General features: G+C 48.9%; 1 protein-coding gene across 1 annotated transcript in view; it reads right to left on the bottom strand.

Annotated features, from left to right (window-relative positions):
* Positions 1-23214, bottom strand: part of ACSL6 (acyl-CoA synthetase long chain family member 6) — a 59054-nt gene that overhangs the window by 5574 nt on the left and 30266 nt on the right. Inside the window, exons 11-20 of the mRNA XM_054568499.1 lie at positions 22051-22128; positions 20462-20596; positions 19949-20083; positions 18786-18881; positions 17742-17814; positions 15124-15212; positions 14293-14409; positions 11345-11488; positions 9771-9872; positions 8750-8821 (exon numbers count right to left, since the gene is read on the bottom strand). Of these exons, the coding sequence (XP_054424474.1) occupies positions 8750-8821; positions 9771-9872; positions 11345-11488; positions 14293-14409; positions 15124-15212; positions 17742-17814; positions 18786-18881; positions 19949-20083; positions 20462-20596; positions 22051-22128 (1041 nt within the window). The remainder of the gene's footprint in view (positions 1-8749; positions 8822-9770; positions 9873-11344; positions 11489-14292; positions 14410-15123; positions 15213-17741; positions 17815-18785; positions 18882-19948; positions 20084-20461; positions 20597-22050; positions 22129-23214) is intronic.

Below are 23214 nucleotides of genomic sequence, written 5' to 3'. Positions count from 1 at the left end.
GGATAAGTAGGCTTTAGCCAGGCGAGCGCTGCACGAGAAAGGGGGCTGGTTGCTGCTATAGGGCCTGAGGAGAGGACGGTGCCCTCGGCAGAGGCAACATGTGCCAAAGCATGTCTGGGGCATTGCAAGTGCAGGCCGAAGCACATAGTACACATGAAGGAGGAAGAGAAGAGCCTGGAGGGACAGACCAAATTATAAAGGACTAATATGCTAAGGTAGGGAGTTTCAAAGTAAGTTTTAACATAATCTTTAAGCAGTGAGACACAGAACCGGAATGGCTCTTTAGATTGATTAATCTGTTACGAATGGATTGGAGTGAGGTCACAGTGGAAGCTGGAAGACTAGTCGAGAAGCACGACTGATGGGGATTGCGGCTATAAAGTTGGCTGTGAAGATGGAAATAAATTTTGGCGGTAGAAAGGATGCGACTTACAATCGGCTTGGTTAAGTGGTAAAGAAAAAGAGAGTAATCGTTCTAGGTTTCTGCTTGAGCAGAAAAACTGGAGGAGCAGCAGAAAGGTTCTTTGGAGGTGGAAAGATCAAGTATTCATGTACAATATGAAATGCTTGTGAGACACCAAGTGGCCTTTGGACACTGGATGTGTAAGTGCGCAGGACGTTAGCGGCAGCCTAGGCTTGAGGCATAGAAGGAGTGATTTGAGAAGTAGAAAGAACTGGAATGTGGGTTACAAAAGCTAGGAGAACAAGAGAGAGAGGTCGCTGCATCAGCTGCTGCTGTCGTAGAACTCTTAGTAAAATCAATGGAGAATTAATGGAGACTTTGGGTCAAGATGGCAGCATAGGCCGAAGTGGCTCACCTCTTCACACAACCATCAGAATTACAACTGAAATATAGAACAACCATCACTCAGAACTGTCAGAAATCGAGTTGAATGGAAGTCTGACAAGTGTGGAATTAAAGAAACCACATCCATCCAGACTGGTAGGAGGGGCATAGACGCAGAACAGGCTGGTCCCACACCCAAGTGCCATGGAAAAAATTCGAGAGGGATATTTCAGGAGCTAGGAGTCCCAGTCCCACACCAGGGACCGAAGCCCAGGGTTCCAGTGCTAGGAAGGTGAGTCCCCACAACTTCTGGCTGCAAAAACCAGTGGATACTGAGTTGGCGGAAAAAACTTCTGGAGCCCCAAGCAGTTCCTCCTAAAGAACCCACACATGGACTCGCCTACTCAGACTCACTCCCTTTGAGCTCCAGCATCAGGGTAGTGGCTTGAAAGGCTCCAGTGACATACAGGGAGGACCTGAAGTGTCTGGCATCAAGGTGAGCAGAGGCCATTGTTCCTTTTCTAAACCCTCCCCCGATACGGCCACAGAGCTGACAAGATGGTGCCATATCTGAGACTCCATCAGCCTGGCCAGCACTGTTTGACCCATTGTGCAGATCCCCAGAGGCTCTGCCACACCCAAACTATGGGCCCAATGGCTGCTTTTCCATATAAATGGCTGGTCTTGGCTCATGCTGCACAACTTCCTAAATCCTCTCAAACAAGCCACAGTTGGCCTCAGTGAGTCCCAGGCCCAGCAAGACCAGCAGCCAGCCTAGATTCACAGCTTGGCTTCACTTGGGAATCTCCAAGCCCAGCACAAGTAGCAGCCATCTCAGATCGCTTTATAGCTCAGGTAAGGTGGCCCCAGGCAAAACACAGGTGCGGGCTGACCTTGGCCTGCACCACTTGGGAAATCCCAGGGCCAGCGCACCCAGTGGACGGCTACAGACAACATCGGAGCACCACCACCCTGCCCTGCACAGCTGATGATCCACAGAGGGTGGAGGTTGGTGGTCAGTGGTCACAGCCAGTCCCTGCAGCTTACTGGCCTGGGTAAATCCCTCCCATTGATCTGCCTACAGCAATCAAGGCTCTACAAAAAGAGGGAGTACTCAGCCCACACAAAGGGAGCACTTCCCCTATCACCAGATTGGGTCATAGGGGAGGTTGTGCCATTGGATCCTATAGGACACCTACTGCATTAGGTCACATTACCAAGACAAAGAGTCAAAGGAGCGCTACCTAATACATAGAAACAAACACAGGAAGGCTGCCAAAATGAGGAGACAAAGAAATGTGGCCCAAACAAAAGAACAGATTAAAACTCCAGAAAAAGACCTGAATGAAATGGAGATAAGCAATCTATCATATGCAGAGTTAAAAATACTGGTTATAAGGATGCCCAGGGAACTTAGAACATCAACAGCATTAAAAAGATCCAGTCAGACATGAAGGATACATGAAATAAAGAACAATTTACAGGGAAACAACAGTAGAGTAGATGAAGCTGAGAAGTAAATTGATGATTTGGAACATAAAGAAGCAAAAATCAACCAATCAGAACAAGAGGAAAAAAGAATCCCCCCCCCCAAAAAAAAGAGGATATAAGCCTCTGGGACAACTTCAAGAGGTCCAACATCCACATCATAGAGGTGCCAGAAGAAGAAAAAGAGCAAGAAATTGGAAATCCATTTGAAAAAATAATGAAAGAAAACTTCCTTAATTTGGTGAAGGAAATAGACATGCAAATCCAGGAAGCACAGAGAGTCCCAACAAGATGGGTGCAAAGAGGCCACCCCAAGACACATCATAATTAGAAGGCCAAAGGTTAGAGATAAAAAGAGAATCTTAAAAGCATCAAGAGAAAAGAAGTCAGTTACCTACAGGGCAGTTTCCATAAGACTGTCAGCTGATTTCTCAAATGAAACTTTGCAGGCTAGAAGGGACTGGCAATACATATTCAAAGTCATGAAAAGCAGGAACCTACAGCCAAGATTGCTCTACCCAGCAGAGCCATCATTTAGAATTGAAGGGCAGATAAAGAGCTTCCCAGGCAAGAAAAAACTAAAGGAGTTCATCATCACCAAATCATTATTATATGAAATGTTAAAGGGACTTATTTAAGAGGAAGAAGATCCAAACTATGAACAATAAAGTGGCAAAAATACATATCTATCAATAATTAAATCTAAAAAACAAACTAAGCAAACAAAAACAGAGACAGAATCTTGGAGCAATAGTTGCCAGATGGGAGGAGGGCGTGGGGAAATGGACAAAGAGGTGAAGGGATTAAGAAGCACAAGCAGGTAGCTACAGAATAGCCATGGGGATGTAAAGTACGGTATAGGAAATGGAGTAGCCAAAGAACTTGTATGCATGACCCATGGACATGGACAATATAGAAGGGGGACTGCCTGAGGGAGTGGGGGGAGCTGGGTGGAGGGGCATAAAAGGGGGGAAAATCAGGACAACTGTAATAGCACAATCAGTAAAATATAACTAAAAAATAAAAAACATCAAGGATACGGTTAGGAAATGACTTGCTCCAAAAATCAATGCATACACCACCTCATACCCAGTAGGATGGCTATCATCCAAAAAACAGAAAATAAAAAGTGAAGATATAGAGAAATTGAAAACCTTTTACATTGTTGGCAGGAATGTAAAGTGGTGCAGCCTCTGTGGAAAACAGTATGGCGTTCCTCAAAAAATTAAAAATAGAATTACCATATGACCCAGTAATCCACTTCTGGCTATATCCCAGAAATGGAATTGAAAGCAGCGTTTCCAAAAGATAATTGCACAGCCATGTTCATAGAAGCATTATTCACAATAGCTAAAATGTGGAAAGAAGCCAAATGTCCACCAGTGAATGAATGAATAAGCTGAATGTGTTATATACATACAATGGAACATTATTCACTTTAAAAAGGAAGACGATTCTAACATAGACTATAATATGGATGAATCTTGAGGACATTAAGCTGAGTGAAATAAGCCAGTCACCAAAAGACAAATACTGTATGATTCCACTTACATGAGTACTGGTAGTGGTCAAAGTCACAGAGACAGAAAGTAAAATGGTGGCTGCCAGTGGCTGGGAGGGGGCGGTGCGGAACTGGGAGTTATTGTTTAATGACACTACATGGTTTCAGTTTTACAAGATGAAAAGAATTATGGAGACAGATGATTGTACAATATTACAAATGCATCTAACACCACTCAACTGTACACTTAAAGCTGGTCAAAATGATAAATTTTATCTTACTTGTATTTTACCACAATAAAAAATTGGAAAAAACCCAATGTATGCAAATGGTTGCAAAAATTCAGAATATTGTTGATAGTTTTCAAAATCTCTGATGCTAATAGTCTAGTGCCCTGACAGGTGGGTATTCTGAGATGACAAAGAATTCTTTGCTCAGAAAACTATTGCATTCACCGATTTTTCAGATCAAAAACTCAATATACAAAGATCACCTCTAAAACAGCTATACTTCCAACTTCTTAAAAAGCTTTAATTTTTAACAAATCTTGGCTTTTTTACCCATGCTTGTAATTTAAAAATGTGAAAGTTTTCCAATGAACACAGCATTAATAAATCAGATTCATCTTTCTCTCTTATAAATTTGTTCAAATGGAGGATTCACTTTTTCTACAAAGAATAGCGTTTTCAGGGTTTCATGCGCAGGGGGTTGCAGGAGAGGACTTCGGCTAAAACGAGAGCTAGCCTTCCAGGCAGCTGCCTCAACTTGACTTCACACAGTAAAATGGTTTCTATTTGGATACCCAACATAAATAGCTGGAAATCTGGGCTAAAAGGGGTTATTATCAAATGTTTCAAAATGAGTCAAGGTTCAGAGAGGCAAGGTGTTGATAGGGAATAGGTGTTTTCTGGACTCTCTGGAGTACTTTTTTCCTAATTTGTTTTTATCAAACACAAACCACCCTAGGGGACCCCAAATTCACTGGAAGCAGGTTGCGAGGAAGCTGTTTCCAGACTACAGTGCACTGAGAAGTAGGGGTTCTGATGAGGCCAGTGCTGAGGTGGGTGGAGGTAGGCAGGGGTGGGGTGAGGTGGGGGAGAGGCAGAGGTGTGGGAGCAGGTGGGGGAGGGATGAAATGAGGGGCTTGGCAGGAAGGAGCGGGGAAGAGAGGCTCCGGCTCAAGCCCAGAACCCCCGGAACACCGTGGCTCTTAGGTTTGGCACATGCTTCACTTTCATGCGAGGTGTCATCTGAGTTCTGCCATTTAAACAAGTTTGGGGATCACCATTTGATGACAAAACCAGTTAGCCTGAAGAAAACATGCACACGATTTAACTTAAACTTAATCCTACATGCACTGATTTAACTTCCTAACTCGAGCTCATCATCGTGAAATGAAAAATTGAAAAACTGACAGTGCAAATGTCCTCAACTTTTAACAAAGTGCCCTTCTGATAGAAACAGTATCACATAAAGGCGCTTGGCAAGTGCAAACCAGCTAACCACCTCCTTTTGTAAGTGGAATTAATTATATAATTTTAGAAGGAGATGCGAATGCCAAGATGTGATCTCCACGGTGCCCCGGCAGCCTGGCTCCAGCCCCTCTGCCTCCCAGCAGCACGTGGAGAACGCCGTGTAACTGGGACAAGAGTCTGTATTCAGTACGCGCTGGGGGCCGGCAGCCTTGAAACTCCAGCAGTGAGAAGCAGAAGCTGAAAGCAATACAGTTCAGGGAAGAGAGGTTTCATAGGGAGAGCTACACGGCGCTATTTAGATGGTATGCAGCAGGTGAAAGAAAACAGCGTGACCTTAGGAAGAACGGACGGCATCCGCGGGTAGATTCTGAATGTCCAGCAGACCTGCTCCCTGCAGCAAGCGCAAAGGGGTGGTGGGGCGTCTGCAGTTCAGGCTGACTCCCCAAGGAGGCCCTGTGTGAGCGTCACCAGGCCGCACGGCCCTCCGCTCAGCTCTCAGCCCCTCAGGGAGCGATCAGAGGGGCGCCCCTGCTCCAGTCCGACTACAGCCCTGGGTCTATGCGAATTCTCCCATGAAAACACCTAGACAAGCTGCTCCAACAACTAAAGCCTAGTCAATAAGTGGGAAAGAGATGGGTCGCACAAGCTGTCCAGCACTGTCTTTAGCTGTGGGTCACCAAGCTATAGTTTTTGAAGAAGTAAACCAATGGTAAAACCAATTTTCATTTTTTATAAATAATTATATATTTTCTAATACAACTAAACTGTCAAGTGTGAAAAAGGAGTATAATCTCCCTTTATGCCTGATACAGAAATGAAACGCAGTGAATGTAATAAGCATGTGTTTTGTTCAGGAAAGAGAGGATACACATCGTTAGCCTTTGCTCTGAAACTATACTCTTGTCACTGAAAAGTGGTTCTACAGGCATTTTAAAATTTAGAAGTAATGTACCATTTAAATATTGTATTGGAATAAGATACCTGAAAAGTGTCAATTTATGCTAACTCATTAGAACACACTTTTCTTAATTTTGAAGAAACACAGTATTTAAAATTTTTCAATGGTATTACTTAATGAAATACTTTTAACATGCAATATTGCTTGTAGGTAATAAACATGGTGATTAGGACAGAAGAATAAAGTGGAAAACAACATTTAAATTAATTAGGAAAATGTTCAATTCATTTCTAACTTAAAGGCTTATTGATTAGGTAAGTATTCATTTCAATGAACAGGAAATACAATAAAATATTTTTAATGAAGGCTTCCCAGTCAGAATTTGAAAAATCTATTAAGTGTCCAAGTTCACTTTGAATTGCTTATGCCAACTAGTAAAGCATATAAAAGTCAAGAAAATGGTAAAATCACAGTTAAGTATGCTCAAATACTCCCCAGGTACCTAAGTTTTAAAGTTATTGGTATTTACTTTAAATGCTTTCTTTCTACTCATTAAAATATATCTTCCAAAGATCTCCATAAATTAATAATTGTTGGCTTGGTTCCAGGAATTGTCTGTTTCTATAAATTAAATTACATTAATTTTTAAAAATCTAATTCAAAGTTTAATTCATATCAACCTTGCCCAATAAACCTGTACTCTTGAAGCTTTTGTTGAATGATTTATGCTTTGGGCTTGGGTATCTATGTGTGTGTGTTTCTTCAAAAGCTAGTGTTAAGCCTTAATTGCTCCTGCGTATTTGAGGAATAAGGAAAAGGATGGGATGGCGATGGGTTATGGATTCACTCAGTTTCTGTTGACCTTTGCAACAGCAGCGGACCCTCCTCAGGCGTGAGGCCTGGTTTGTGTTCTCCTGTGGTCGGCCGAGGGCACACGCTGGCTGTGGCAGGGAGGATGCCACGGACCAACAGGGGGGTGACAGTCTTGGCAGTAACAGGCCTTAGGGACGTCACATGGCTTCTCTGTGTTTGACGTTACCATGGCGAGGGCAGATCATTAGAGCAGGAACTCTGCTTAAGGCTTATGGAAAGTCAAGAACACAATTCCTCTCAGCGAAAGCTCTAGCTCGCCCAATGGTTAAAACGAAACGTAGCCAAAGGTACGTTTTAAGCCTAATCCTAAGAGTTGGTGGTCTTTTTCCAGGAGGGCGATTCTAGATGTTATCTTTCTCCATGGGCCCTGGGGCAAGTCATACATCCCAAGCCCAGCAGGGGGCGTGCCGGCTTTAGGAATCACAGAAACTCATCACTTCAGCAAACCTGGGCCCAGGCCCGGAGCACGCCCAGTGCCCTCAGAGCCTTCGATGAGCACGCAGGGAGGACCAGCCAGGCCGTCCACCCACCTGCGGCCCCTGCTTAATGTGATCGTATCATCCGGTCAACAGCTTCCCTTATGGAAGGGCAATGATGTCAGTTGTACCGAATTTAGAAATTTAAGTAACTATTATGCCAGAATTGACTCATTCAGAAAGATAAATATAACTTGCCTGAGTGCCTCAGATTTTACAATTTCTACTTTTATAATTTTATGGAGACTTACTCATCCAGGCCTTATTTGCCCTAAAACATGCTGTCAGATGAGAGCAAAGCAGTGTTTCTTAAAGTAGGTTAATGTAAAGATCTATTTCAAAAGAAAAACAATTTTCTCACACCCTGAAACTATGTTTAGATTTCCTCAGTTTGAAACTTAAAAAAAAAAATTCTTAAACTGTGGAAATGTTTCTTAGTTTCAAGTAACTGATCTAAGAGCTTTATATTTAAAACTGGTTTAAAAATGTTTTAGGTTATCATCAAAATGAACATACAGATTCCTCATATTGTATTTGGCGACCCTATTGGAGAAAGAAAATTTTATGAAAAACAGTCATATTAATTACATAGTAGAAAAATTTAAAAAATCAATGTATTTTCCTGCTTGATGAATTTTTCTTCTTGTATTTTTGACTAAAGAGGATGTATAAATGGTACATGTAAGTAGGATCGAGCATGCTTTTGAATTCAGCTACGGTAGGAACCGCAAGCTCGCACAGACAAAGGCCTGAGAGAACTGCCGGTCCCCTCCCAGCCTACTCCTTGTCCCTCCCTCCTTGCAGAAGGCGTGCTGTGCTAACACGTCATTGGCCCGTGGAGCCCAGTTTTTCCCAGGTCCTACCAAGTAAGCTTGCCTGCTGCAGCCAAGAAGAGTGTCCCCATGAAAATAAAAATAAGACCAGGCCCTGGTCTGGACGGGGCAGGCAGCTTGGGGACAGACCGTGCCCACGTGACCCAGCAGGGACGGCTGAGGTCGTGTTTCAGCTTTCTGCATGACTGTGACTCTGAGGACAGCGGGCAGCCTCGCTCGATCTATGACCCATTTTAGTCCAGGACATAGGCTGTGGCGGTGAGCCTGGAACAGGCCTTCGGGGCTGCACGGGTGCAAAGCCTGCCTGCCGGCCACAGCACTGGGGCGGGGGGCGGTCGAGGTCGGGGTCACTGTGGCTTAGCTTAATTTTCATCTCTTTTCAAAGGGCTGTAACAACTGTAGGGAAGGCTATAGTTACCTGTTCAAAAGAATGGAGTCCGCTTTCTTTTCCTAACCTCACCATATCTTCCAAAATGGCTTTCTTCAGCTCCTGAATTGAACCATATAGGCAAAATTACAAAACCAAAAACACACTTCACAGCAACACACTACCCCCTCCACCCCCCAACGGGGGCGGACACTCCCTGGGAGCATACCTCTCATCTGGCAAGCTCAGTAATGGGCATGCCCGAAGGAGTGACAGGCTAAGGGACCACTTGATTTTATTTTATATTGAATTTATTGGGATGACATTGGTTAATAAAATTATAAAGGTTTCAGGTATATATTGTATGGTGTGTTCATCACCCCAAGCCAACCACCTGATGTTTGTAAGTGGCCCTCTGGTCAGCCTGGCGAGTCCCAGGGGCCCTGTCACCCCCAGAAGAGCCCAGGGCCTAGAGGAAGCGAGAGGCTCTGTGGTCGCAGCTGAGAAACAGGCGTGCGACTGGAGGGGCCGATGCTGAGCCAGCACGCAGAGACCCTCTTCCACGGCGCCCTCGCTGTAGCATGAGGCTCCTGCAAGGTGTGAGGGCCTAACGCTCTAAGCAGGAAGAAATGTGCTACTTTTTCAATTCCACGACCATCTCTCTAAGCCCAGGAGATAGATACAAAATCCACCTCACACTTGGGGAGAGCAGGCCAGCGAGCCAGAGGGCCTATGCGCACATCTGACCCCTCTGCCAGCCGGCTGTGTGGCCGTGGGCAGGCTGCCACCCTCTCTGGACCCTGCTGTGAGGTGCAGAACGAGAGGGCTGGACAAGCTTCCTGTGACGGCTCCTGGCTCTAAAATTCAATCATTCACCCAACTTTCTAAGAAGAAGAGTGAGTTCCTTCAACAACAAAGAGAGACGAGCTTCTGATTTAGGACTCCCACCATTTATGAAGTTAGAAATTTCCCTGCATGCTCCGGTTTTGCCCGTCTACTGCTTCTCTCTCTTTCCATTACGCAGCATCATAAAAGATCCAGCAACCTTCAGAAACAGCCCCGCGGTACAGACCTTGTTTGCACAGAGCTCTGCATATGTGCCTTCGATTCCCCTCTTCTGTGCCCAGGAGGGGATGACTTCCGGGTCGGGCACAACGATGCCCACCAGAAAGGTCTGCAATCCCACCAAAGAAAAGCAAGTCATGAAAACGCAGTCGTTCCTACTCTGCCATATTTATTTCAATATTTTTCCTAAGGACATTATAAAAATTTTGATATAGATACAGAATTAAGATACTAGTATTACAAGATACATCAACCAGCAAGATAAAACAATTTTACCAAAATTGACAAAAGCTTTTTTTAAGTCACAAAAGCCCTCATATTTTTTCCTTAAATTTATTGAAGTATAGTTGGCATACAATATTATATTACTGACAAAAGCTTTTAAAGTGGTTATTTGTGGTCTAGCTCCAAAAATAATCTCTCGGTATTTCTCAGATGCCACCCTTTTCTAAAAATAAGTGTATGTCTTCTGTTATGAAACATTTCCATCAATACATCACACATTCTTGATGGTTTATTTTCTGATCTATTTTTCCTAACTTTGTAAAAAAATTCGTAAGGAATAAACTTAAGGAGATGAAGAATCAGTGAAGTTAGACCTACATGCATCTTTGATTCTCACGCTAACCTCAAATGTGTACCTCGTCAGGATGCTAACCATCAACTCTCTGAACCAAAATATGTATTTCTCAGGACTTCCTGACCATTTTAAAACTGTTAATTAATATGGTCCTCCATTTCCTTAATATGGTTCATTAAGTTATGAAAGATAATGCCATAATATTTAATTATAGAAATCCAATGAATGCAAAGACTGTATTCACAGTGATATTTCTGACTTCAAATCTAAATGATGTTGAAAGCAGAATAAAAATAAACCCTCTCCAAATAATTTAATCCTAAACCATATAAATTAACCTATTAGTTTAATATATTAAGCTATATCATCATCAGTGCCATTACTTGCAATATTATACCTATTTATCTGTAAAGGTTATTTGCATATTTCAAAGTCTAAACAGTAGAAACCCTGAATCTTGCCTCAGCATCTTACTTCAATATTCCTCTTGGAAGTAGGTAGAGCATTAGTTCAAGTAGCATCCATAAGGAGCGGGGACAGCATAGGGAATACAGTCAATAATACTGTAGTAACTATGTATGACAACAGATGGACACTAGACTTACTGGGGTAATCACTTTGTAAGTTATGTAAATATCAAATCAGTGGGTGGTACACCTGAAACTAATTAATATTATATGTCAACTCTAGTTGAAAATTTGAAAAATTATTAAACGCAGAAAGTTAAAAGTAGTGCTAGTGTCTCTTACTACTACTTCAAGCAACTTACTACTTAAATGCATTTTATCAAACCCTAAGCAATTAAGATTTCTCCCTTAAAAAGGAATTTTCTCTCATAGTCTAATATATAGGGGAATACTGGTGTCTGATACGAAATTAATGTTTATCGCTTTAATCAATTACTGAATACGTAGGAAGCCATCCTGAGATAACTACACTCTCCAGCAGGCCACATGGGGGGAGGGGGGCGGAGGGGGGTGGGCTGAAGGCAGGGCACTCACCTGTAAGCTGTCCCCGTGCACAAAAGTCTGTGCCACGGGCTCACTCCGGATGTAGATGTTCTCAATCTTCTCAGGAGCAATATATTCTCCCTGAGCAAGTTTAAATATGTGCTTCTTCCGATCAATAATTTTAAGAGTCCCCGCCTGCAGAGTTGGACAGCTTCATCAAAGTCGCATCCCCTGAGCCCGAACCCCTCACTCCTTCGTGCCACAGCCACTCGCTCCTGTCCTGCCCCACCCTGCAGGCTCCACCCAGCCCCGCTCCTGCGTCTGATATCTCTGCTCTGCCACGGCCACCGAGCACTGCAGGTCAATGGCTCCCCAACTTTGCTGGGCCTTGAGTGCCCACTGTCCCTTCTTCTCAGAATTTCTCCTTCCCTTGTCCCTCCCACTCCTGCCACCCTCCTCCTCAGAAGCCCACCTGCCTTCCCACCAGGCCTCCCCCTTGCTCGGCCCTCGTTCCAGCTGCCCTTCGCTCACAGCATCCCTCAGAGCCGCTGCCTTAAGCCTTGCTTAGCTCTCCCGTCCCAGCTACTGCCCCGTTCCCAGGGTGCGGCCTCCCCACCTGCAGCTCGCTGTGCGGCTCTGGCACAGGCCCCAGGGCCTGCTACCTGACGGGCCAGGTGGCCAGCACCTCCGAGGCAGGCGCGCCACCCCTTGGGCAGCGCATGCTCACACTCCTGGCCTCCGGGGCCACCCCTCACCTCCCTGCCTCCTTTTCTGCGTTTCCTAAGCGGGCCTCTCCTTCGGCTCAACCCTTGAATGGGGCACATGCCTCACCTCCGCTGACGATGCTCCTCGAGGTGACTGCTGTTAGCCACTGCCACGTCTGCCTAAGCGTCCAGCCAGGCCTCTTGACCGAGTGTAGCCCCAGAACTCAGCTATCCCCAGGACACTTCAGAACTAGGCAGCTCGCAGATGCAGCGTCCCCAACGGGACGCTCCTCCCTGCCCCGCACATGCCCGACCAGTCCCCAGGTCCCGAAACTGGAGATGGCCTTGCTCTTGCCTCCCTGGGACTTCAACTGGTCAGGCCCTCGCTCACAAGCTTCTATGAAAACCTGACCGGACCTCTGCATACACTCCGTCCCCGCTCCATCTGTTTGGGCCACCAGAACCAGAGCCCTCTCTTCGGAAGGGGAAACAAGCAGGCCCTGTTCTGCTCCAAACCCAGACTGGACGCCGTGCTTTCCCCACACGGGCTCATTTGGTACTCAGGGCACCCACCATCTGGGCGTCATCACCTCCGCTGCACAGACGAGGGAAAGGAGGACCAGAGAGGTTACTTAACTCCTCCAAAGCCACACAGCTAGGAGGTAGCAGAATCAGGATTTGAATTAGGTCTTTCTGGATCAGAAACTTATACCTTTTCCTTGATCTCTCTACATAATACTATTTCAAAACAATAATTTCAAATAATTGACTCCCACAGACCGCCTGCCTAAGGTCTTGGGCTCTGAGTTCAGGCACAACACTACGTGCTTCACATGAATGAATTTACTTGCTTCTCCCAACACCCTGCAAGGTAGGTGGTTTCTCCCAGTCACGGGGCAGCAGTGGCAGGGCCAAGATTTTGTGCGGCTTTAAGTGTTTCCCAGTTTTGAGGGTCTTCTTTGAGAAAAATAATAGGAAATGAAGTACAGGACCTTGGAGAGGGCCCATGCAAGTGAGGGGCCCCGAAGCCTAAGCTTCCTTAGCTGATGGGACAATCCACCCTGTCAGCGCCCAGGGCCCGCGGCCTCCTCCATACCTGTGGGTCTGCGGGCAGACCGGCTCGCCTCACACGTCTCGTGTCTCTTCCCCGAGCACGGGCTACTACCGCTGCCCCGCGCGTCCTTCCCACTCTCTCCTCTCACTCAGAGCAGGACTAGTCCCTGGGACGCAGGCCCAGTAGGCCCCTGTCCCCCTCTGCCACCCCCAGGTGGGTGTGGCCTTCAGTCCCAGCCCACCACACTGGGTTGGGAACTGTCTAAAGACGTGTCTCCTCCCACCCCCCACCCCCCGAGAGAGTCCCTGGCCCAGGGCACACACCAAGGACACACCGTGGCTGCTGCAGGAATGAGCCTTCCTCCAAGGGAGGCATGCAAACCCGGGCAGCGGCACACAGCTCGCTGGCCCAGGAGACAGTTCAGCGCCTCTCACGTGACCAGGAACACAGCATCTCAGAACAACCCCCCAAACCTTAGCTCCTTCCTGGAGACACAGGACAGGCTCCTGGGGCAAGCTGAGTCCTGCAAGGGCTCTCGCTTCCAGTGACAGAGACCTCTCCTGCTCACAGCTTCTCCTGTGTGCCAGGATTGTGCCAAGTGCTTTACAGGTATAACCTCACTTATCCCTCACACTAATAACTGTACAGGTAAACCATGGCATTATCCCCATTTTACAGATGACAGAATAAGGCACAATAACTGATTTGGGCTCAAAGTGGAGGCCACAGCCAAAGAAGTTCATGCATCCTCACTCTTATTCTGCAAGTGAGTCAACACAGAGGCCCGCGGAGGGACGAGGCTTTGCCCACAGTCAGGAGAGCCACCGCTGCCAGAGCCAAAGGGACTCAGCCGTCTTCCGGCCCTGCTCCAAGCTCTTCGTACCACCCAGCGCCACCTCTCAGCGGGGGCCAGCGCCTGTGGGCTCCCAGCCCCGGCCTGTCTCAGATCTCCCACAGCTATGAGCTCCTGTGCTTGTAGCCCACCCATCAGATTGCACAGGGCTCTTTCTGGAAGCCACAAAGGGTAGGGAGTGGGTCCCCTACCCCAGCTCCGCCCTCCCACAAAGACCGCGACCCCTGCCTCCCTACCGCAGCTGTGGAGCGAGGCAAAGAAGAACGTCCCAGCCCCTGGAGTGCTCCTGAAAGGTCGGGGGTCACACGGAAAGGGCCCCCGCCTCGGAGGACTCAGACTTACACCCACCGCCTGAACGCTGGCACCCCAGGGCTGCAAACATACGCACCGGCAGCCACCGCCCAATGTCTCCTGTGTGGAGCCAGCCGTCGCTGTCCAGGGCCTCCTTCGTCTTGTCTGGATCTTTCAAGTAACCCTTGAACACATTTGGTCCTCTCACACATATCTGTGGGGACAAACACCGTTTCCCTCAGCCCGTGGCACACGGATTCCTGAGTGAGGCTGTCACAAGGCCAGTGCCGAACACTGCGCTGTCCCTCAGGAAACCCTCTGTGGAGACGGCTGCGGTGACAACAGAGGACAAGAACAGCCAGCAGAGGCCTGCGCTGTCGCCTGCCTTCGCTCAGGCAGCGCCCTCTCCATCCCCCCCCTCCGCCCTGGCCACCGCAGGCCTCCCTCCACCGCCTCTCCTTCCTCGGGAACCCCCGCCTTCGTCCTGTGCTCCTCTGTGGCGCTGATGCGGCCATATCATATCTTGACAGCTGGCTGACTCTGCCAGATGCCTCGGCCCCAGCTCACGACCAAGGGGCCACCCACTCCCAGGGACTGAATGAGGACAGCCAGCTGCCCCTGCCCTGCCAGGCCTATCCGCAATCGGTCATGTTTCTGTGGGGACAGAGCCGCAGCAGCAGGCCATGCCACTGAGGGGAAAAACAGAATTTTTTTTTTTAAGTTTGGAAATTCCAGTTCTCAGTTTAGACCAGTTCAGCCCCAGCCTTGTCTCATAAACAGGGGAGGAAATACTGAATTCAGTTGAGTCAAACTAATCAGGAGTTTAAAGTGACTTTACACAAAGGGTAAAAGGAGGATAATTTCATTTTTTTGTTTTACTCACTACATGTAGCACCCACAGGCGTGAACAGCTAATGCTGAAGCCTACCTCTCCTTCTCCCTTGCTGGCCCAATAGTTCAGCTCCTCGACGTCGATGAGCTTGATGTGATTGCAGGGCAGAGGCGCCCCTACGTGCCCTGGAACACGGAGCAACATGGCATCGGTCAGTGTTCCGGCCGGTTTCAGCACTGAAGATGCTCCATGCCACGTCAAAGCCCCCAAGTGGTCCAAGTTGGGAATTATGGATGAGAAGCAAGACACCTTTAGGTGGACATTTATTATAGGCAAGTGCTGACGATAAAGTTCTGGAGAACGGAGAGGCCAGCCTCTGTGGGCCTTTGTTTTACGTCAGATTGTTAAAGAGCTGCACAGGCACACCTGGCCTCGCACCAACCCGCACAGGGTCTGCATGGGGTTCATACCCGCACCAGCCGCACGGTCAGGATATTTTTTTACCTCACCCGAACACACGCCTATTGATTTTAGGGAGAAGGGAAGGGAGGGAAAGAGAGAGGGAAAGAAACATCAAAGTGAGAGAGAAAGAGCAATTGGCTGCCTCTCATATGCACGCCTGCCAGGGACCGAACTGACAACCTAGGCATGTGCTCTGACTGGGAATTGAACCCACAACCTTTCAGTTTATGCGATGACACTCCAAACAACTAAGCCACACTGGCCAAGGTATATGATCGTTTTTTATTTTTCATTTTATGTTTAAGGATTTATTTATTTTAGAGAGAGGGCAAGGGAGGGGGAGAGAGAGAGGGTGAGGAATGTCGATGTGACTGAGAAACAGCGATTAGTTGCCTCTCGTATGCGCCCTGACCAGAGACCACATCTATAACCCAGGCATGTGCCTTGACTGGGAATCAAACCCACAACCTTTGATTTACTGGACAACATCCAACCAACTGAGCCATGCCTGTCAGGGAAGGTCTTTATTTATTTATTTATTTATTTTTACAATTGTGCCCATATTAAGAGATTTTCCCCATTGTCAGATCACATGCCTTGGTTTGGGGTTCATAAAATATAGTCATCGTTGCTTTTGCTCCAGTCACCAGACTGTTGATGAATGTACACGTGATCACCTAGAACGCTTGTCAAAATGCAGACTCTGATTCGGTAGGTCTGGGGTGGGCCCTAAGCGTCTGCATTTTTTTTACAGGCACCAGGGGTTAGCGTTTCTGGTCCACCCACCACACTTCGAGTAATGAAGGAATGGAAAACAGAATGAGGTAACTCGCCCTGCAAAACAAGACTTCAAATGTTCTGGGTCTTATACCCTCCAACCACAAAATTACACTCAAGTCATTTTCTAGTAATTTTTTTGTGGTTGTTACAGAATTCACTGGCAAGATGGTGGAGTTTTAACCTGGTGCTGGCCAAGGTCCTGAAAGAAAAGTGAGGGACAGAGGCAAGGAGATTAAAAAAAAAAATAGCGGTGACACTTTGGTTTCTATTTTAAACGAGAGGTTGAAAAATCTTCCACAACTCATACAAAGATACCTATCTTCACATACTCAATAGCCTTTGCAAGTTTTTATGGTAAGGCAAAGCCTCAAAAGTCTTACACAGGAAGATGTACAGAATTACATGAGAGGGATAAAAGTGTCCAAAAGGAGGAGGGTACGCTGGAGTGGTGGGTAACCATGGCAGCAGGAAGGAGAGACAAGTTAGCGACCCAGGACCTCAGGAGACAGTCCTCATAGTGTGCTTGCCAGCATAAGAAAGGCCCAAGAATTTACGTATACACCAGAGGCTTTATAACATAAAACTCAGGAAAAAAAAAAGGCTTCTGTACTTGACTTGGCCAAATGTGATTTCGAATGGAATCTGCCTTTCATGTTTCTGCCAACCACCTCAGGGCGCCTGGCCGATAGGACTGCATTCCTGGGCACATGTCCTGTGCACACACGCTCTCCCAGGCCTCCTGGTTTGCAGCTGAGCAACCCAGAAGCATGAGAGGGTCCTGGGCTCACAGGGGAGGTGGGTGCCCTAAAGGGTTCTTTTGCTGAATGGTTTTCAGATTCTCCCAGTCTCTGGTCTACATTTGTAATGGACAACACAGGGGCTACCTGCTGCCTCCTCCTTGCCCTGAAAGACGGGTCTCCTCAGAAGGAGGGCGTGGGTGGGAGCTGCTCCTTCCCGAGGCTGCCACTGCCTTCTAGACACTGACGTCACAGGACACTGTAACTCCCAAAGGGCCTTAGCAATGGCCCCTTAAGAAATAGTGCTCTGGCCACTAGGAAGTTGCCTCCCCTTCCTGAATAACCTCCAGTTTGTAGCCTGATCCCTTCGTTCTAAAATGACAACAAGCAAGGCTGCGTTGGTGTTCAGAATCTGTGAAATCTAGTAGCTGATACTTACTGATAGAATCATTTTCTACCTGCAGCTATATTGTCCATTACTTCTTTTTTTAAAATATGATGACTATTTATCTAGAAAAGAAATGGGGACATGCAAAAAAAGGTAGGAAAATACAAAAATATATAACAAAGAGAACAACAGATCCATAATGCTACGACCTAGTATAACCGCCATCAGTGTTTTTCTACTCTGTTGTTTTTCTGAAGCGCCCTCGTAACGTTCCTTTCCGCGAGGAGTTTGGCAGCTGTTACCTCGGCAGTGCCTGGTGAACCACCGACATCCCCTGTCCATCCTACCTGAGGTCCAGTCCCCAGGCGTGGTGAAGGTGCATCCAGCTGTGCACTCCGTTTGGCCATATCCTTCATAAACCTTCGAGCAAAACACGGAAACCACACTGTTGGCTCGCCTGCCCCGGCAGCGAGCCGGCTGCCCCTCAGCCAGCTCAGCTCTCGCCCAGCATGCCGGGCACAGAGGGAAGGGGGTGCCGCGGAGGTAGGGAGCTCCAGCTGAAGCCCAACACAGGTAACAGGTGTTGTTACTTTGCTTGGAAGAAGTGCCACTTTTGCCCCACTTAGTAGATGAGGTTGTGTGGTTTGGGGTAAAGAATTCTGACCTATTTTCAACTACAGCCTCTATCTTTCATTCAGATAATATGTATTAAAGACAAACACTTCAACATCTACTGCATGGTTTGTTTTGTCCCTGTAAGAAACTCCCCTCCCCCGCCTCATGTGCTTGCAGGGATATGCCACGTGGGAGAGTCTGCCCTTAGCAGTGGCCGGGCGGTGTGGGGGTAGAAGAGACCACTGACTTGGTAAGTATGAAAATTTAAGCATGAATATTGATGAAACAGTTGTGTCTGCTTTACTTATTATCCATCAGCCACAGCTGTGTTACTGTACCCCGCATATGCAGAAACTTAATAAATAGTAATTGAATGGGTAATGAAGGAATGGATTTTTTAGATCAAATGACAAAATTCAAATGGGCTTTTGTCATCCCCTCCCTTGGGCTCCTTTGCCGGGCTGGGCGGTGTTTTGCAGGCGGAGGCTGCAGAGGAGCTGTTACGGGTGTGGCACGGATTCCCCAGCACGGCAGTGACCCTCACGCAGTCTGTCGGACCCCTTTCCCGAGGTGGGTGCCCCTGGCCCTCCCCGAACGTCGGAAGGTCATCTTGGCTTTCGATGGCACCGGGGCTTTTCCATCCCCAGAGGAAGTGAGCTTCACCCCGCTAAAACCGTGGCCCCGGACCTCTCTCTCTGCAGTGGCGGCCGTAAGATGTTTCCGCCCCGTCCTAACACACATTGCGCTGCCCCAGGGAAGGCTGCGGGAAGTAATACCTGGCATCCCAGAGCCGCCCGGAGGAATCCCAGGACTGTGGGTGACGCGGGGGCTGCTCCAGTCACAATCATCCGCACACACCCCCCCAGGCTGGCCTGTGGGGAGAGAGAAGCACCTGCCCCAGTCTGTGCTGCTGGGGGTGGCGTCCAGCCCATCTGGGCCTTGGCCACAGTCACCACCCAACAGTCGGACTCCACCTGGACCCTAAGGCAGGGGTCAGAGAGAGGCCTGAGGCTGCACAGCCCGGTGGAGGAAGTCCCTTCCCCTTCAAAGGAACAAGCCCAATCAACTGTGAGACTCAACCCAGCATTGGCCAGCTCTTTTACCTCTTTGGAGGTAAGTGCCATTAACCTACATGGCCTTCTATAACTTTAGTTATGCTTTCCTTAACACGCACAGCTGTTCCCTCACCTTCCCATCATTTGCAAGCATCCAAAAACAATTACTTAGGACAATTCCGTCCCACTTCCACTCTAATGGCCTAGGCTTTTTTCATTTACAAATCAATACCCTATCTGCTCTATTTACTATGCACTGCAGAGGACAAAGAATTCTTTAAATATGTTGTTTCTGTAAGTTGAGCCAAGAGAGTTTAAATATTAATTTTCATAGCTAAAAGTAGAGTAACAAAAAACGAGTATGATACTAATTAACTACACATTCCTTGGGTGACGCAGACCTTGAAAGCTTTAGTGGGGATCCAGAGGTGAGTAATTCACCATCAGCCTGGTTTGGGAGAGGCTGAAGGGAGAAGACACAGGAAGGCAAAGGAGGACTCCTGGCCATCTGTCTGGAGCCCAATGCTGCTGGGAAGCCACCGTGGCCAGGGCTACAGAAAGGGGCAAGGGAGCCCTCAGGCCCAGGCGCTCCTTGCTGGGCCTGACCCCGCAGGCACGGTGCCCCGCGGCCCACGGAGGGCGGCGGGCCCCCTTTCCAGAAGTCCTTCTTGCTGGTTGCCTTTTGGTAAATATAACCCCCCCTCCAAATAACAAAAAGGGGTCCTTTAAGATTTCAGCAGTAGTTTACAGCGTTGATTTCATGACCAAATGAGTTATTATTTTATAAGATTACTGGCCACTGGGATGAACTTCTCTACTTCTTCTGTCAGGTGACCCATTGGACACTTGGGTGTCACTCTATAACCACTTGTTCCTTCTCTTACCTGAACCTTATTAAAGAAGAATTCATCCCAGATACTGTCATTCCTGATGATTCCACTCCGGACCTCAGCCTGTTTACGCCTTGCTGCAAACTCCAGAAGCCAGCGCTTTAATGGTGTGTCCGCCTGGCTGAAGATCTGAGGAGCAGAAGGTGGAAGGAGCTATGGGCCTGCATGTCCCACTTTTAGACAGAAAGAAGGCCCAGTCGGGCCCACAGGGAAGCCACACTCCACTGTGCCGCTGTGGGAGATCAGTGAACGTGTGACATCAACCAAAGGTCAACACCACCGAGCTGGGGGCATGTTGTGGGGCTAGAAATGCCTGGAAGAAAATCTCCCCAACGAGAGTTTTGGAAGCTAGGAAGAAAACAGGTAAGAGTCAGACAATGTACGAGAAGAAGCCTTTCGCAGGACCTGGGGACGGAGGCGTGGAAACCTGCCTGGGGCTCCAGGCCCCGTCCACACAAGCAGATATCGAGCCCCTCAGCCTGGCCAGGGACTCCCTGAGGGGCTCACCTTGTCGTACATCCGGTTCAGCAGCCGTGGGACCACCGGGAAGATGGTGGGGCACAGAGCCTTCATGTCATCCGAGAGGAGACGGATGTCTCCCTGGAAGAAGCCGACGCGCCCTCCGTGGCAGTAGACGACAGACTAGAGGGGAGGACAGGAAGGAGGAGGCTCTGAGGACGGTCACCCCTGGCTCTGAGAGCCGTCCACAGTTCCCCTCTACGTGGAGGGCGCCCATGACCCCTACCCCAGCTCTGGCTGCTGCCATGAGACACTGAACGCCATCTGAGGTGACACCCGTGCCACCCCGCAACCCCGCCACCTCACCGCATCCCGGTAAGGCGCACTGAGGCACGGGGAGGAGCAGCAGGAGCCGGACAGACTCAGAGCCTTTGGGAGGTGCCGGAGCAGCTGGCCCCCTGTGCTGCCCTCCTGCTCACTCCCAAACCCCGGACAGGAGCCTCCCTGGGGACTCCAGTCTCTGAGCTGCACTTCAGCCTAGGAGTGGGTCTGCGGCAGGTCTCCAAGAGCCTGTGGACCCCCCGGGACACCTCGGCAACTCTGGAGGGTGTGCAGTGCCCATGGTACCGGACCTGCGGCTAACGTTGGGTGGGAGGCCGGGACGAGCCTGCTGCTGCTAATGGCCTAGCAGGGACCTGGGGCCTAATGCATGCGCCCGCCTTTAATGCTCACAGCCGCCCTACAAGCGGGGCAGCACTCTACGTCTCCATTTTATGGGTGAGGAATGCAATGCTCAGACAGGTGAAGGGACCTGCCCAGTCACAAAACTAGTTCACGGTGTTGACGACATTCTAATCTAGGTCTGGAAAGCTGGGCAGCGTTACCTGATATGCCACATCTCCCCCAAGGCAAGAGGGGAGAGGCTTAGGAGACAACTGATTCACAGGCTGGCCCCTCCAGAGACACACGGATGGAAACTTCTTTGTTCCCACAGTATCACGCAGGCGCCCCCACTCCATCTGCGCCCCCTCAGGCCTGTCTCAGAGCCAGTTAAAACGCCAGTCCATCTATGTATAGCCTTAGGGGTTGTGACAGCTCACTGCCCAAATTTACTGTCTTGTTCTCCTTTTGAGGAGTTCACGAGCAATGGAAGTTATCGAATGTAAGTGTTTTGGCCATAAGCGGAGTCACACTGCAGAGAGCTTGGGCGGTAAGCACTTCTGCCAGGCCGCGATGCCCCCCGCGCCGATGCCGCCAGCTGGAGCTTCTCTCGGCCCAGGTGAGTCCGCAGTAAGGCAGGGCGGGCCTGGGGTCTTCGCTGGAGCCACGCTCCCAGGAGGGACAGGTGGGTTGGCCAAGGTCCTCTGACCCCTCAGACCCCTGTGGTACGTTCTGAGGACAGGGCACTTTAGTTCTACTTCCTGGCACCAGTGACAAGTGACACCCTGCTAGGGTTCTGGGTTCTGGGCACAGATTGTGCCTCCCTGAAGCCAGGGCCTTACCTGCACCATTCGCTCAAACATGTGTGCTAAAGGCAAATAGGAAATGTGCACATCCGCACAAGTGGGAGCCCACTGACTCTGCAAGAAAAGAGAAGGAGCCCAGGCAAGGCCCGGTCAGTCAGGTGGGCGTCTTACCTGGATCACTCTCTCAAACATGTGAGCCAGAGGCAGGAAGGAGATGAGCACATCGTCCTGTCTCGGAAAGATCACTTTCTGCAGGTGACGGGCATGGGAGACAGAAAGGAAAGAAACACTGACAGGAAGACAACAAGAAAGTCATAAAACAATAAAGAGAAAATGGTCCTGGAGGGGCAAACAGGAAGAGGGGGAGGGGGACGGGGGGCACAGAGAGAGGTGAGATGAGAGGAAAAAATGAGTGGAAGATGAGAGAGAGAATGAGAGAGAAAAGGCAAAGTGAAAAAGAGAGGGAGAGAGCAGTGAGGGAAAGAGAAAAAGCGATGGAGAGAGAGAGAGAGAGACAGGGCAGCATGGAAGCGGAGTGTTAGGTCGCAGCGCCAGCGGGTCTAGTTATCTGCAGAAGCAAAGAGCCAAATGAAGCACACATAAACCAGCAGAGCGCAGCTCCGCAGCGAAGTCTCCTTTGGGGAAGGGCCCGCACCTCACTTGCAGTTGGTCGGCGCCGGACAGCCCCTCCCCCGCCCTCCCTGCTGCAGGATCTGCCCAGGCCCCATCTCACCAGTCTCCCGGGGCCACCTGGGCAGCTTTCACAGGTCTCAGCTTGTCAGCACTTTCTAGTCCTTCCAAAAAAGGGGCCCAGAAAACCCTAGACCTGTACCAGCTGTGGCTGGGTGCATGCCCTGGACAGAGGAGACAATGCCAAGCCAAAGACAGCTGAGTCGGCCTCTGGCTACCCACGGCCTAGAGACAGGGCCTTAAAGGGGAAGGCTGGGAGGGAGTGCCGCCGTGTCCCCGAGCCCGCGTCTCACAGAGGGACTGAGCTCAGGGACGGGGCTGGGCCGTGCCTCCGGGAGCTTTCCTTGGCTGGACTTCCCTGCTCCCTGTCCTTCTGTGGACAGCTGACTTCTCCTGGGCTGGTTTTTGGACAACTTTGGACAAGATGCGGGACCTGGCTCATGACTTCTGATCAGGGCTCTGCCAGTGCACAGAATGTCTGGGGGTGCACTCCGTGACGCCACATGCCGTGGAAAGGCCTCCCTTACGTGAAAAGTCTCGTCCCTTGCTCTTTAAGGAAACTGTAGGATATTTAGATACTCACCACGTGTGGAAAAAAAGTCCTTCTTTCTTGGCCAGTTATAAAATGCTAACATGTTTTTGTCA

Source organism: Pteronotus mesoamericanus, unplaced genomic scaffold, assembly GCF_021234165.1.
Source record: "Pteronotus mesoamericanus isolate MK-2021 breed Mesoamerican mustached bat unplaced genomic scaffold, CSHL_Meso_final contig_2, whole genome shotgun sequence".
Lineage (NCBI taxonomy): Eukaryota > Metazoa > Chordata > Mammalia > Chiroptera > Mormoopidae > Pteronotus > Pteronotus mesoamericanus.
This window is presented reverse-complemented; position numbering and strand designations above follow the sequence as displayed.